Source organism: Balaenoptera physalus, assembly GCF_965194825.1.
Source record: "Balaenoptera physalus genome assembly, chromosome: 13".
Taxonomy (NCBI): Eukaryota; Metazoa; Chordata; class Mammalia; order Artiodactyla; family Balaenopteridae; genus Balaenoptera; species Balaenoptera physalus.
This window is the reverse complement of record NC_138892.1, coordinates 68,630,341-68,644,069: the sequence shown is the minus strand read 5'-3', so window position 1 is coordinate 68,644,069 and position 13,729 is coordinate 68,630,341. Positions and strand designations below refer to the sequence as shown.

The window sequence follows — 13,729 nt, the reverse complement described above, 5'->3', positions numbered from 1 at the left end:
CTCTACCTTCAGCGTTCAGCCTTCCATGCCTGCAGTTCTTGGCATTTTTCTTTGTACTTTGCATTTTCTCACTATCAAGTGTTCCTACAGGCCGAGGAGGTGATCTGAATAAAAGGAATAAAAATTGATGTAGTCTCGGGCTTCCCTGGTGGCGCAGTGGTTGAGAATCTGCCTGCTAATGCAGGCGACACGGGTTCGAGCCCTGGTCTGGGAAGATCCCACATGCCGCGGAGCAACTAGGCCCGTGAGCCACAACTACTGAGCCTGCGCGTCTGGAGCTTGTGCTCCGCGGCAAGAGAGGCCGCGACAGTGAGAGGCCCGTGCACCGCAATGAAGAGTGGCCCCCGCTCGCCGCAACTAGAGAAAGCCCTCGCACAGAAACAAAGACCCAACACAGCCAAAAATAAATAAATAAATAAATAACATCATCCTCATTAAAAAAAAAAAAAAGAATCCTCCTGCCAATGCAAAAAAAAAAAAATGATGTAGTCTCTGCTATCCCTTGCAGTAATTTTGCACACTTTATAAAGAAAAAAATGTTCTGCTATCTCTTACGCCTTGAACCTGCCTGGACTCTGTTACAGTTAGGGAAAACACCAGAATATATCTCATTTATAAACTGCATGGCATATAAATAAATTTTCATTATGTTCTATATTTCATGGGATCTAAATATTTACATAAAGGCTCTTGCCTCTAAACTTTTGTTTCCCTAATAAAACTTGCGATATACAGGGATTCAAGATTTACTGAAAAATAGAAAATCCTATATTTTCACTTTAGTTTTTTGCTATAATTAAAGTTGTTTTTTTTTTTCTTGTTGTGTTCTTCCTGGAATTAACTACTTTGTTTTGCTAGTCTTAGAGACCGCCGAGAGCCACATGTGTTTTCCACATTCACATATCAGTTGCTCTTTAATTATGTGAGTGTTTTGATATTGTTTATTTTTCATAGTGTAATTCCTCAGCTATCATTGTTAGACAGTAAGACTTTTTGTGTCCTGCTTTCTGTAGAGGTTGAGACCATTAATCCAAATAAGCCTGGAATACTCTCTAATCTCATAGTAAATGACAGCCCTAACAGGGCAGGAATAAACTGTTTGGAAATTCTCTAGAATTTTTTAATCTGATACAATCAGATAATATCACTTGCCGTCCCAGGCAAGTTTCCAACATCCTTACACATAAACGAGAGTTTGAGCAAAGATCCCAAACTGATTGCTTTGTATCCAGATCTTGGACAAATCATTTAAAATTTGCATTTTAAACTCTAGGAGTACATGCCTCTATTGTGAAATGGGACTTCCAATCTTGATTTTGCAGGGTTTATTTGAGGACGCTTGAGAAGTGTGACTTTGGACACATGTTGAGCAGCAAGTTCTTTCCTGGACTCACCAAGTGCTGACGCCAGGGATTCCAGGAGGGTGCTTAGTGAGCTGGGCTGCTCATCTCTAAGTGACCTAAATGCCATGGAGCAGTTCCACCCAGGCAGCTGTTTCCCCAGATCCTCTCCTTCCCTGGCCCTTCTTTCTCCACCCAGAAGACAAGCCTCACCATCATGTAATCATCATGTGACCCTTCATGTACCCCAAGCTCCTGTTCAAGGAAAATCCAGATAACTTATGAGAAGTTTTCCTACCAAGTAATTTCAGTCATCCCTTGGTATTCACAGGGCGGTTACCAAAATCCTTGGATGCTCAAGTCCCTTATATAAGATGGTGTAGTATTTGCATATAATGTATACACATCCTCCCATGTCCTTTGATCATCTCTAGATTACTTATACTACCTAGTACAATGTAAAGGCTATGTAAGTAGTTGTGAATACAATGTAAATATCATGTGAATAGTTGTTGGCACAGGGCAAATACAAGCTTTGCTTTTTGGAACTTTCTGTAATTTTTTTTTTTTTTTTTAGTCTGACGTTGGTTGAATCCACAAATTCTGGCAGCGTAATTTTGCTGCTTGCATTTTTATCCTGATTTGGTTAAAAGAGCCCTTTGGGCTCTTTTGTTGAAGGAGATGCCCTACAAATAGAAGGAGGAAAGAAGCCAGCTGAGAGCAGGGAGACCTGGAAAACATCACTTGGGTACATTACACCCAACCTTTCTTACTCCTTGTCTCCTATACTACTCTGCCAGGAGCTTATTTCTCAGACCTCCCCTTGCTCAGACGAAGCACGTCTCTCTTCCCAAGTGTGAAATGTCAAAGCCAACGGTTAAAGACAGAGGTGGTCAGGTCACTCTTCTGCAATGGTTGGCAGCATTGTTTTTGTTTATTTTGATATAATGACAAATGAACATGGATAGTCTTTTTAACCACCGCAGTCTTTAAGTACAGCTTTGGGTCAGATTGCTGCAAATGAGTAAATGGACGCTAAATTGGTGGAATCTAGTGTCCTCGGAACCAGAGAGGGCAATGGCTATGAACAAATAAAACATATTATAGACTCTAAACTGTAATTAGAAATTTACTTGATATTTTTTCCAGGAAGAAAGAAGTATTAACAGCTAGAGACTCTGCTCACTTCCTTGGCATTAAAGACATTTGCCTAAGACCCTCAGGGTAACGATAAGTTACTCTGATGAGTATAAGAATTAATAAGTTTCCTAGTGGGGAAGTCAGTAACCATACGTAAGCTCCAATCTCTAAAATGATTTGACCTGATAAATTTTAAACCATCTCTTAAAGTATTTTTAAACTTAAGCTGCTGAACAGGAAAGATTGGGTTTCAGGGGTTTTTTGTATTTCATCTTGGTGCCATTTGACTTGGTAGAAAAGACTAAAGATGAAATTTTGAGCAGATTTTGAGAGGTCAGGAGTAGAATAATCCACCTCTGAATAATCAGTCATTTTGAAGAAGATTATCAATATTTATCCTAGGAAACTGTTAAAACTTCAAAACTTTAGAAGAGGATTTTTTTGGTAATTTTTTTTATTTTTTTGTCATTTCAATACCTGTTGGATGAGTCAGGCCTATAGTGGAACTTATAACGGAAAAATCCGGCCTTTTTTTTTTTTTTTTCCAAACAGTACTGTTTTGTTCATAGTTGAGTCTTTTCTATTTGGGCTAGTTGCCTTGTTTGTTAGATATTCTTTCTAGCCCAGCGTTTTGTTTCTCCCTTCTCTTCCCAGTCACCTAGTGGAATGTTTTCTGCCAAGAGATGGGAAACCTGGATTTCATAGCCGTACGAAGTTGGCACTCTTTCCCCCGGCATTGCATTCTAATAATACCATATCAGAGTCTGACCTAGTTATTTCATACAGACAACTCTCGCCAAACCAGTGGCGTTTTCCTCCAACAAAGGGCCATGGTCTTCTGTCATACTGGAGAGACGTGCGTACAGACCAGATTATCTGGGAGCTTGCTGCCAGCCCGTGTGGCTGAGCAAGGGCTGTGTGGGGAGGAATGCCTGGAGCCATGTGCAGATGTGGTTCTCACTCCAGGCCTCATTCTTCAGAACGTGACTTCAGTGAGCTCCTGTCGGACGCCACCAAAGAAAGGCAGCAGAATGTGGGCTCCAGAGAGCAAGCTGCTTTGTACATGTTTCGGACGTCTGTAATAATGACCAGGTTTTCATGACTATATTCCACCTTCCTCCACTTCCCCTCTGCCTCATAGTTTTTTCCTCTCCATACGGTTTTCCTCTAGCAACTGCCCAGGTTGTCACCAATAGTAACATCTTCACTGAAAGGAAGAGAAATTGAAGAGAGGGGCCTCAAAGAACTCCATGGCTGAAATGAAAACGACAGGCCTTAGCATTTTTGTATAGCTTTTTTTAAAATGTATTTTAAAAGTAATTAATTAATTATTTTTAATTGAAATATACTTGGTTTACGGTGTTATTTTCAAATGTACAGCACAGTGATTCAGTGATATATATATATGTTCTTTTTCAGATTCTTTTGCTTTATAGATTGTTATAAAATACTGAGTAGAGTTCCCTGTGCTATACAGTAGGTCCTTGTTGGTTATCTATTTTATATATAGTAGTGTGTATATGTTACTCCCAAAGTCCTAATTTATCCCCCCCACCCTTTCCCCTTTGGTAACTGTAAGCCTGTTTTCTGTGTCTTGTCTAGCTTTAAATACTCTTAAAGTTTACTGGTTTTAAAGAGCTGAAATTGGAAATAAAAGAATTGGGTGGTAGCCTCAGCCTGGTACACTCATGTGTCTGTTTTTCTGGCCCCTCAGCACCCTGGCTGGGAAAGGTCTCAGGCCAAGTCACACTGTTTAGCTGCTCTGTGGTGGAAAAGAGGAAAGGAGGGACAAGTATCAGTTTGTATATGTTTAGCAAAAAAATACATCTTCTCAAAAGTGTGAAGAAAACGGGAAACTGGTGGCGGTAAAATAAGGTGATTTGTATAGTACTAACTGATGCTGAGTGAAGAGAAGAATTAATCACATTTAATGATTAAGGGGTTCCACCAAATGACTGCAAAATGCAACCTCCCCATGACTTTTAATGGAAAAAAATTGCAAAGTATTACTTACCAGTTAAGAAAATATTCCGATTCTTAAACGACAACATTCACATAAGCAGTCTGACCAGCTGTGTGAGAAACACAAACTCAGGCCTTTCCTTAGAGCAAATTAAAACAATTCTATCCAAATCCCTAAGGTAATAGAGATTGTTGTAAACTGTATTAGGTCTGTGTTCTGCCATTATGACTTTGTTTTTACGCCACAAGGCTTTTAAGCTTTAAATTAAAGGCTCATTTATTTGTTCTTGTTGCTGGCATTTTTGTTTGTTTTCTTGTTTTTTGCTAGGAGTGAGGGATTATCTTGTGTGGATTTGGGGACAAATACCAACGACCAGTGTATCTTTTGTGTGTATCAAAGCATTTTCTGGCATTTGTTTAAGGTTATAAAATGATACTTTCTATAAAGTGATGGGGTTCAGAGAGAAGTCATGAAAATTGATGAAAAGGTGGCAAAGGTAGGATGAGATTTTCATAAACAGTGCTTTGTCTTAGATGTTTTTCTCTTGTTAAATGAACTTTGGTCCTTCAGATAGGCATCTCTGGTTACTGTGTTCATTTCCAAACTTGATACTCCTTTTGCTCATCCAGGTGGGCATAATTCTGGAATAACTGTGTTACATTCATAATGCTGATACTTTCCCACACATTTGTAGAATAATGCTAACCTGCTCAATTCAAGGACTTCTTTCACCAAGAACAGACTATGCTTGCAAAGATCATGTGACCATGCCCTCTTGGTCAAGTAACTAGTTATGGATTTATTTCTCTTTCTCTGTAAACATACTGATGTACCTATTAAAGCTAGAAAATAAACACTTATAAATTGGCACTTTTCAAAAAACTGTATTAAAATTTATTTTTCTATTCCACACAGGAAGAATTTAATGGAAAATCTGACTCCCTCTTTTTTAATGATGGTCAGCGAAGAATCGACTTTGTTCTAGTGTATGAAGATGAAAGTAGAAAAGAGACCAATAAAAAGGGCTCAAATGAAAAACAAAGGGTAAGTTTTTTATCCTATTTTCTTTTTATTCCTTATAATATTGTGAAATGAAAAAATAAAGTGCTATTTTTATGTAAGCAATAAAGTGAAACTGGTGTTTGAAATATCATACAACAAACATACCTTCATATTTTCTCTGTTCATCATTCCCTCAAGGCATGGTAACGGAAAAAAAGTTTTTTTTAACTTTTTAAAGTTTGGAACAGAAACTTCCTCAGGCTCTTAAGCTGAAGGTGGACTTTCTTCAGAGGAATTGCACTTGCTATCTGTAGAAGAGATTTACATTAAAAGCACACTTGGCGATTTGCAACTAGGTATGAAAGGAAGCTAATGATTAACAATGACAGCAAGTGTAATAACAACCAGCATTCAGGGAGTGCTAACTCTTGGATGGTCTGTGCATTTTGCATGCATTTTCTCATTTAATCCTGAGAACAGTTTATGAGGTGCCTTTTATTTTCATACCATTCTGGATGACAAACTTGATCCATAGGTTAAATGACTGCCCAAGTTCATGGACTCTAGTCTAAGAACTGGTGGAGCTATGGTTCAAACTCTTGTCTTGAATCTCAAACCTGTGCTCTTGGAACCGGACATTCACATTCTAATTCTGCCACTGTAGTATATGAAATAATTCTAGTTGAGATAACACTAGCCTCAGATTACAGTGGCTTAATAAAATAAAAGTTTACTTATTGCTTGTGTCAAACAAATGTGGCATCCCTATTTGGCACAGTGGTTTGGGGGTTACAGGCAGGGCTTTGTTCCTTGCAGTCATTCAGGAACCCAGGCTGACACAGAGGCTTTGCCATTTTCAACAGGTAGTTTCTAAGATCATCCTAAGCATCAATAAATGGTAGATGGGATGAGAGAGAGAATGAAGAAAGTACTCGTGCTTCTCTACCTCTTTGGACTGGAACTGACTATATCAGTTGTGATCACATTCTATTGGTCAGAAGTCTGAAAGGTGGAAAGCATAGTTTCTGGCCGGAGAGCCATTTCTCAGTAGGAACTCCATGCTGTGGACGGGGAGCATGAGTTTTTGGTGGACAGTGGCTTGTCTTTGCCGCAGCTACCAACTGGCTGTGTGACTTGGATGAATTTTCTTATCAGAATCGTATTTTTTAATTATTTTTGAGATGCCTATTATTTTTACATTTTGGCATCTCTGAAATCAGGGTACATCTTAAAAAAGGTGTATCATAATTTCATTGGCTGCATTTTTTCTTATTGGTACTTAAAATATTGGCTCACTATACAACCAGTGACATCTTAGATTTAGGAAAATGGGAATCCCAGTACCTAGTCCAGAGGATTATGGTTAGGATTAAATAAAACAATTAAATTAAATAGATGTTAATTCTTATACCTTCCCTTTTATTTGGGGTTTTCTTTTTTTTTTTTAAAGTCTTTATTGAATTTGTTACAATATTGCTTCTGTTTTATGTTTTGATTTCTTGGCCCTGAGGCATGTGGGATCTTAGTTCCCCGACCAGGGATCGAACCTGCACCATCTGCATTGGAAGGCGAAGTCTTAACCACTGGACCACCAGGGAAGTCCCTGGGGTTTTCTTAAATGCACTGGTATGAAAAGGCATCACTCTCCTGTTTTTATATAATTTTATCACTAGAGGAAACTAGCTTACAGTATTTTATCATTTTCCTGTGGACACTAAGATATCTTCTGTGCAGTCATGGTCACCATCATCAAATATTTATTAGGCATCCATATGCCAATGGAACAGAATTGAGCACTATATAAAGTAAGTTAAACAAACCTAATCCATTAAAGTATAGAGGAAACAGTTCTAATTTTAGACAAGAGCTTCTCTGCGATGGTAAAGGAGTCCTAGAGCCTCTTAAATTCTTAAATAAGGTCTGCATTTGCTTTACACAGAAACGTAGGCCCTGGAGTAACTCTCATAAATCAAGAGAAAAAAAATCATCATTAATTTTGGCAATTCCTGAACTCATGGCTTGATACACCATGATGTTGGCTTTTATAAGCTGTGCTTTGAAGTGTTTTGAGTCTCTGTTTATACATATTACTTAATTTAGAATTCAAAGCTCGGCCTTGGAATCACATTTTTATTAATTGGAAAATCATTTGCGCGTTCCATCATACTCCCTGTCAGGACGTATTCAGGATTTAACGTAACGCCAAGGAAAGGCAATTTCAAAATTCTTCTTTCTTTGAGAGGGAAAAAAGAAGTATGTCTAAATCATATTGATTTCCTAAAACAACACCAAGGTTGACTTTGCCAGGGGCTGATCTAAAAAGTATTGTTAAATTCTTGTTTAGAGGTGGAGAAAGATAGAACTGATAGGGCTATGAGTATTCAAAACATAGAAGAGCAAAAGGCTGCATCTGCACATGAGCAAAATAGAAATTATTTTTCTATATCAAACCTCCAAATATCATGTAACTTTGTCCCCTTATATTAGTGAAAATACCTCAGAACTTCACACCTCCCTTTAAAAAGCATAATCCATTTACGTTTAGATTACACATGAGGATGATCATAAGTTGTTCCAATAATAAGTGTTCGCTTAGCTAGTACTGCTGTCCGTGGCACAGAATCAGTTTGAATGTTTTTTTTTTTTTTTTACTGCAAGTAACAGGAAAACCAAACTCAAAATGGCTTAAATGCTAAAAGGAAATAATAATTCTCTCACTTAAGAAATAGCCCAGACAAAGGAGCATTTCTGAGTTAGGTAATTTATTGGCTTAATGAGGTCATCAGGAATTGAGGTTCATTTCATCCTTCCGCCCTGCCATCCTCAAATGTTGGCTGTTCTTAAACTGTCTTCACTCTGTTACGTGATGTTTGCTGCATTTCCAGACATCCAGAGGCAGAAAGAGGGAATGCCCTTTCTCATGGTCCTTTTGAAGGGGGAAGAAAGCTCCCCTCTTCCTTTTACTGTTGATTGTCTATCACAGGTCTATTCCTAAACCAACTACGGCAAGATGAATGGAATTACCATCAGTAGCATAGACTAATCAAGACTAGTCTTTCCTCTCTTGAATCACCTGATCACCCAGTCTCTGACAGACCATCAGGCTTTTCTTAGTAATGAAGAAGGGAGAATGGCTGTTGAATAGGCAGCCAGCAATGTCTGGCACAGCACATGATTAAATATATATAAATAGGTTTGCTCTATGTTGTGAAGAGCAAAAATGTTTTAAATAAAACAAATTGCCATGTATTTCTCGAGCTCTTCCTGCTCAGTTTTGTTAGTCATGCTCTCTTCCATTTGCTTTATCCAAGACTGCTAACCAGTGGCAGAACTGATCTATTCTGAATTTCATTTTGTCTGACACTTGGCCTCCCTTCAGACAGATGTGTTTATGACCAAGTAATGGTATAATGCAGATGATGGTAAAGAGGGTAGAAAGGTCTAGATAGCACAATAACAGTATAAGAAATCCTGAATGTGTTATTATTTATCGATATTTACTTTTTTATCAGCAGAATCCATTCCTAAAAGTTGATGGAAAGTTTATTTCCTTGAAGGTGATGAAAAGTTTTTATATGGAAGTATAAGTTTGTATTGTATATCTGACCTTAAGAATTCTTTAGTGGATCTGGCCAGTGGAGACTACAGAATAAGAAATTTTCCCAAAAATGAGTGTTGAATTAAATTATATGCAAACTTTCAAATTATGTGAGACAACTGACTAATTGGTTACAGGTCCTTTGAGTGTTTTTGTTTTTTTAATTTGTTTATTTTATTTATTTATTATTTTTGGCTGCGTTGGGTCTTCCTTGCTGCGTGCGGGCTTTCTCTAGTTGCAGCAAGCGGGGGCTGCTCTTCGTTGCGGTATGCGGGCTTCTCACTGCGCTGGCTTCTCTTGTTGCGGAGCATGGGCTCTAGGCGTGTGGGCTTCAGTGTGGCTCATGAGCTGTAGAGCACAGGCTCAGTAGTTGTGGCGCACGGGCTTAGTTGCTTCACGGCATGTGGGATCTTCCCGGACCAGGGCTCGAACCCCTGTACCCTGCATTGGCAGGCAGATTCTTAATCACTGTGCCACCCGGGAAGCCCCCTTTGAGCTTTAAAAACTGTTATCCATTGTTTTAGATGACTTATCATGAGGCTGGAACTCTACCCAGAAGCTAAATGAGATCTCTTTGCAAATGGTTAAAACTTCATCAAAAAGTTCTAATATGTTGAACACAGTACGTCACTCCATTTATTGAGGTTTTACATACTTTAGTAAAGTTTTATAATAATATCTATGAGGATCTTATACATTTTATTAACTATTATATTAAATTTTTGTTGCTGTTGTCAGACACATTTTATTTTATTTTATTTTTTATAAATTTATTTATTTATTTATTTATGGCTGTGTTGGGTCTTTGTTTCTGTGCGAGGGCTTTCTCTAGTTGTGGCGAGCGGGGGCCACTCTTCATCTCTGTGCGCGGGCCTCTCACTGTCACGGCCTCTCTTGTTGTGGAGCACAGGCTCCAGACACGCAGGCTCAGTAGTTGTGGCTCACGGGCCCAGTTGCTCCGTGGCATGTGGGATCTTCCCAGACCAGGGCTCGAACCCGTGTCCCCTGCATTGGCAGGCGGATTCTCAACCACTGCACCACCAGGGAAGCCCGTCAGACACATTTTAAATTGCAGTTTGTGATTTATTATTGTGTGTGTTAAAAAAGAAGTCTACTGGTTTTTTATAAGTTGTATCTAGTTACCTTGATAAACTTTTTAGTTCTAATAGTTTCTAATGCTTGTTTTAAATTTTCTCAAAAGAAGACCATATGTCTACAAGTGACAGTTTTGCTGTACCTTTCTTTATATTTCATTCTTTTTCTTGTCCAAGTGATATGGCTAAGACCTCTTGAATAAAACCAGTAACACATAGTAGTCACCAATGTATTCCTGATTTTGGTGCAAATGGTTCTAAAATTTCACCATTAAATATCACATTTACTATAAATTTTTGGTAGTTTTCTTTTAAAAAGTTAAAGGAGTTCCCTTCTAGTCCTAGGTTGCTGTGAGTTTTTATAATTGGGTTTTAAAATTTATCAAATGCTTTTTTTTTTGTATCAAGGTGATCACACTGCTTTATTTGTCAGTACGTCTTATGTGCATCAAGTGTATGATTATTTGTGGTTAATAAGATGATAACTAACAGTATAGATAACTCAGACATCATTCACTGTTGGCTTTAAAATGCAATGTATAATTTTTATAGTCATTAGCTTCCTGCTTATGCTAATACTACATTAACATAGTTTATTTATAATTCATTAAAAAGTATTTGAGGTCACTTACAGAATATACCAAAAATATAGATGAGGAAATCAAGGTGACAGAAATGTAAAAGCCAGAAAAATAAAATGAAGCCATGTGTCAAAGTAATAAACAAAATGATTTATTATTAACCATAAGGTCCTGTTCAGAAGTTAAGAGTTCATCTGCAAATTTGCCTCTGAGTTTCCTAGTAGCCAAAGAAAATAGAGGATGTTGTCAATAGCACGGTTTAAAGTTTCAACACAATAAAAAACAAAACTGGTTATTCAAAAGAAATACAATCTTTCTGGTCTAAAGATCCCCCAGAAAGAAATTTGTCCCATGGAGCCTCCTAAAGGGGAAGGCATGATTGAGTCGACTTAATGTTGCCGTACACTCTCCAAATTGAAAAAATAAAGGGATGGCAGAAGGGGATTATGAAGAATCAGAATAATATAAAAAAATTCCTGGTAATGACATATTTGCTACAAATAGTCCATGAAAAATATTAGGCTAGGTTAAGTGATGATGGCAGCCAGTGTTGGGTGGTCTCACCTTCTCAGATAACTTTTGGTAGGTGTTCTGTCTTTTGTTTTCGGATATGAAATCAGGTTTAGCTTTAAGTCCTTAAAATTTTAGACAAAAGCAGGGAGCTCTTCATATTTTTATCTCCTTCCTTTACACCCTAGTTGCTTAAACTAAGATTGTAGGTTAAAAGGAATAAATTAAATTAGAATCAGCAGTTTCAAATTACAACTGCAAGATGTGTTGCTGGTGTAAGCATATTTGGTTTTATTTTTGAGTACTCAGCACAAGAGCAGTGAATCCGAATCTTGATTCTTATTTCCAAAATGGGAAGTGTCCTTGGGCTCAATCCTTAAAAACAGACAAACAAGACAGTGAAATCCTGAAAAGTAAAATCTGATTATCCCATTTTATCTCAGAAAGATGTAGAGAAGAGAAAATCCTTTTCCAGATTAGTCCTTCTGAGTTAGTTTTGAATGAAGCTGTCATTTGCCCTGGTCCCAACAGTCACCTGTGTCTCACTTTTTTAAAGGGTCGTCTATAAAAGGGTGAAGGGTTGGGAAAAATCAACTACATTAAATTCTCAGGCTTGAAGGGGATAAATAATCATAAAAGAAAGCTGCTTATACGCACAGAAAAGATGTGTCCTAAAAAAATAGTATAAACTTGTCTGATAAGAGTCATCTGCTTTGCTTGTTAAAACTAGATTATCTAGGCCCCATCCTGTGTGTACTAAGCCAGAATCTTCAGGAGAGGGGCCCTAGAATCTGCATTTTAAGCAAGCACTCCAGGTTGTTCATATAAACAGGTAGGTTAGTTTGGAAAACATTGCCCTGAAGTGTTTACAGTAGTTTTCTTAGTGCATTGATAACAGATGATTTTTTTCCTTCTCAGAAAATGTCTGTTTTCTAAGTTACCATTTGTTTATTTTTGTAATTACACCAAAAATGTTAATTTAAAAAGAAAAGTTGGAAATAAGCTTCAGGTAAATAGTCACTTCCTTTCTATGCTTACCATTTAGGATGCTCGTCTGTTTTCTGTCCCTCGTTAACATACGTCACCTACTTGAGTAAATCCCTCATCAGATCAGTCCGCTAACGTTCAATGTTTTATCACCAACACGTGAATTTAAATTAAGTCCTGATTAAATAATTTATTCCTGCTTACCAAACCTTCTTGCACACATGATACATAAGTAATAAGAAGCACTTTGAGTAATGAGAGTAGTTTTTTTGCACAAATTAAGTACCTTTGGCTTATTTCTCATCCATCTTCGTAGGCATAACAAAGATTGGCAGGTTCAAAAATACAGTGATGGCACCATCAGTATTTTTCCTAACAAAGCTGGAAGAATATTTGAAATTAATCTATTCATATATTTCATTAATCCCTACTGGTTTATGCTGATTTATTATCATCACAGTGTATTTAGTAATCTCACTTCTTAGACATTGCAACCCCTGCTTTTTATGCATAAAAGCTAGGTGACATAAAGCAAATGGTAGAAATTGGTGTTTAAAATCAGTATTATTACTGTATAATTCAAAAGCAAGTCCTTCCCAACAATGACTTTATTAAGCCAAATGAGATGTGTAATCTCAGGTGCTTAGGGGACAGAAAGCTGCCTTAATTATGCCAGTCTGTCCTTTGTGATTTTGATTGCTTTATTCTTTATTTCTCTGACAGCTTTATTAACATCCCAAAAGAGGTATGAATAAAATTCCAGTTTCTGGGGTGGGATAAGTGCTCTTGTCCTTCTCTACTTAAAACCCCCAGTACCATTCTCCACTGACAGTAGTAGAATCAAATGCATCTTTTTGTGATGTCCATAAGTCCTCAATGATTACAGTCACTTTGGATTTGCTAGAAATAGGTTAAAAAAAAAGATCCGGGTTAAAGTCCCAGTGAATTTGCTCCCCTAGAGATAGAGGAACTTACAGCACCATCTAGTATATGGCTGGGCTTTTTTCAGAGCCAGTGAGTCTGGTTTAGTCATTTTGTGCTGCCAAATACACATCATAGACTATAAACATAGGTTTAGGTTCTTACATGTAAGGGTTCCAATAAGGCACATAGATAATTTTTAGCTAAAAATTGTGTGGCCTCAGATATTCATTTATTCAACAAATATTTATTGAGCAATGACTATGTCAGGCAATACGCAGTATTAATTTTCTTTCATTTTTAACATGGAAGACAGCTCTCCCCTAATTTTTTTAAATGTCAAGAACACTGTTGCACTCTTTGACATAAACCGCAGCAAGATCTTTTTTTTTTTTTTTAACATCTTTATTGAAGTATAATTGCCTTACAATGGTGTGTTAGCTTCTGCTTTATAACAAAGTGAATCAGTTATACATATACAATATGTTCCCATTTCTCTTCCCTCTTGCATCTCCCTCCCTCCCACCCTCCCCATCCCATCCCTCTAGGTGGTCACAAAGCATCGAGCTGATCTCCCTGTGCTATGCGGCTGC

General features: G+C 37.6%; 1 protein-coding gene across 2 annotated transcripts in view; it reads left to right on the top strand.

Annotated features, from left to right (window-relative positions):
* The window catches only part of ANO6 (anoctamin 6), a 212,063-nt gene that overhangs the window by 115,972 nt on the left and 82,362 nt on the right, over nucleotides 1–13,729 (top strand). For both annotated transcript variants that reach the window (XM_082422554.1, XM_082422553.1), the window contains one exon: nucleotides 5,359–5,487. In XM_082422554.1, coding sequence (XP_082278680.1) covers nucleotides 5,359–5,487 — 129 coding nt within the window. The remainder of the gene's footprint in view (nucleotides 1–5,358; nucleotides 5,488–13,729) is intronic.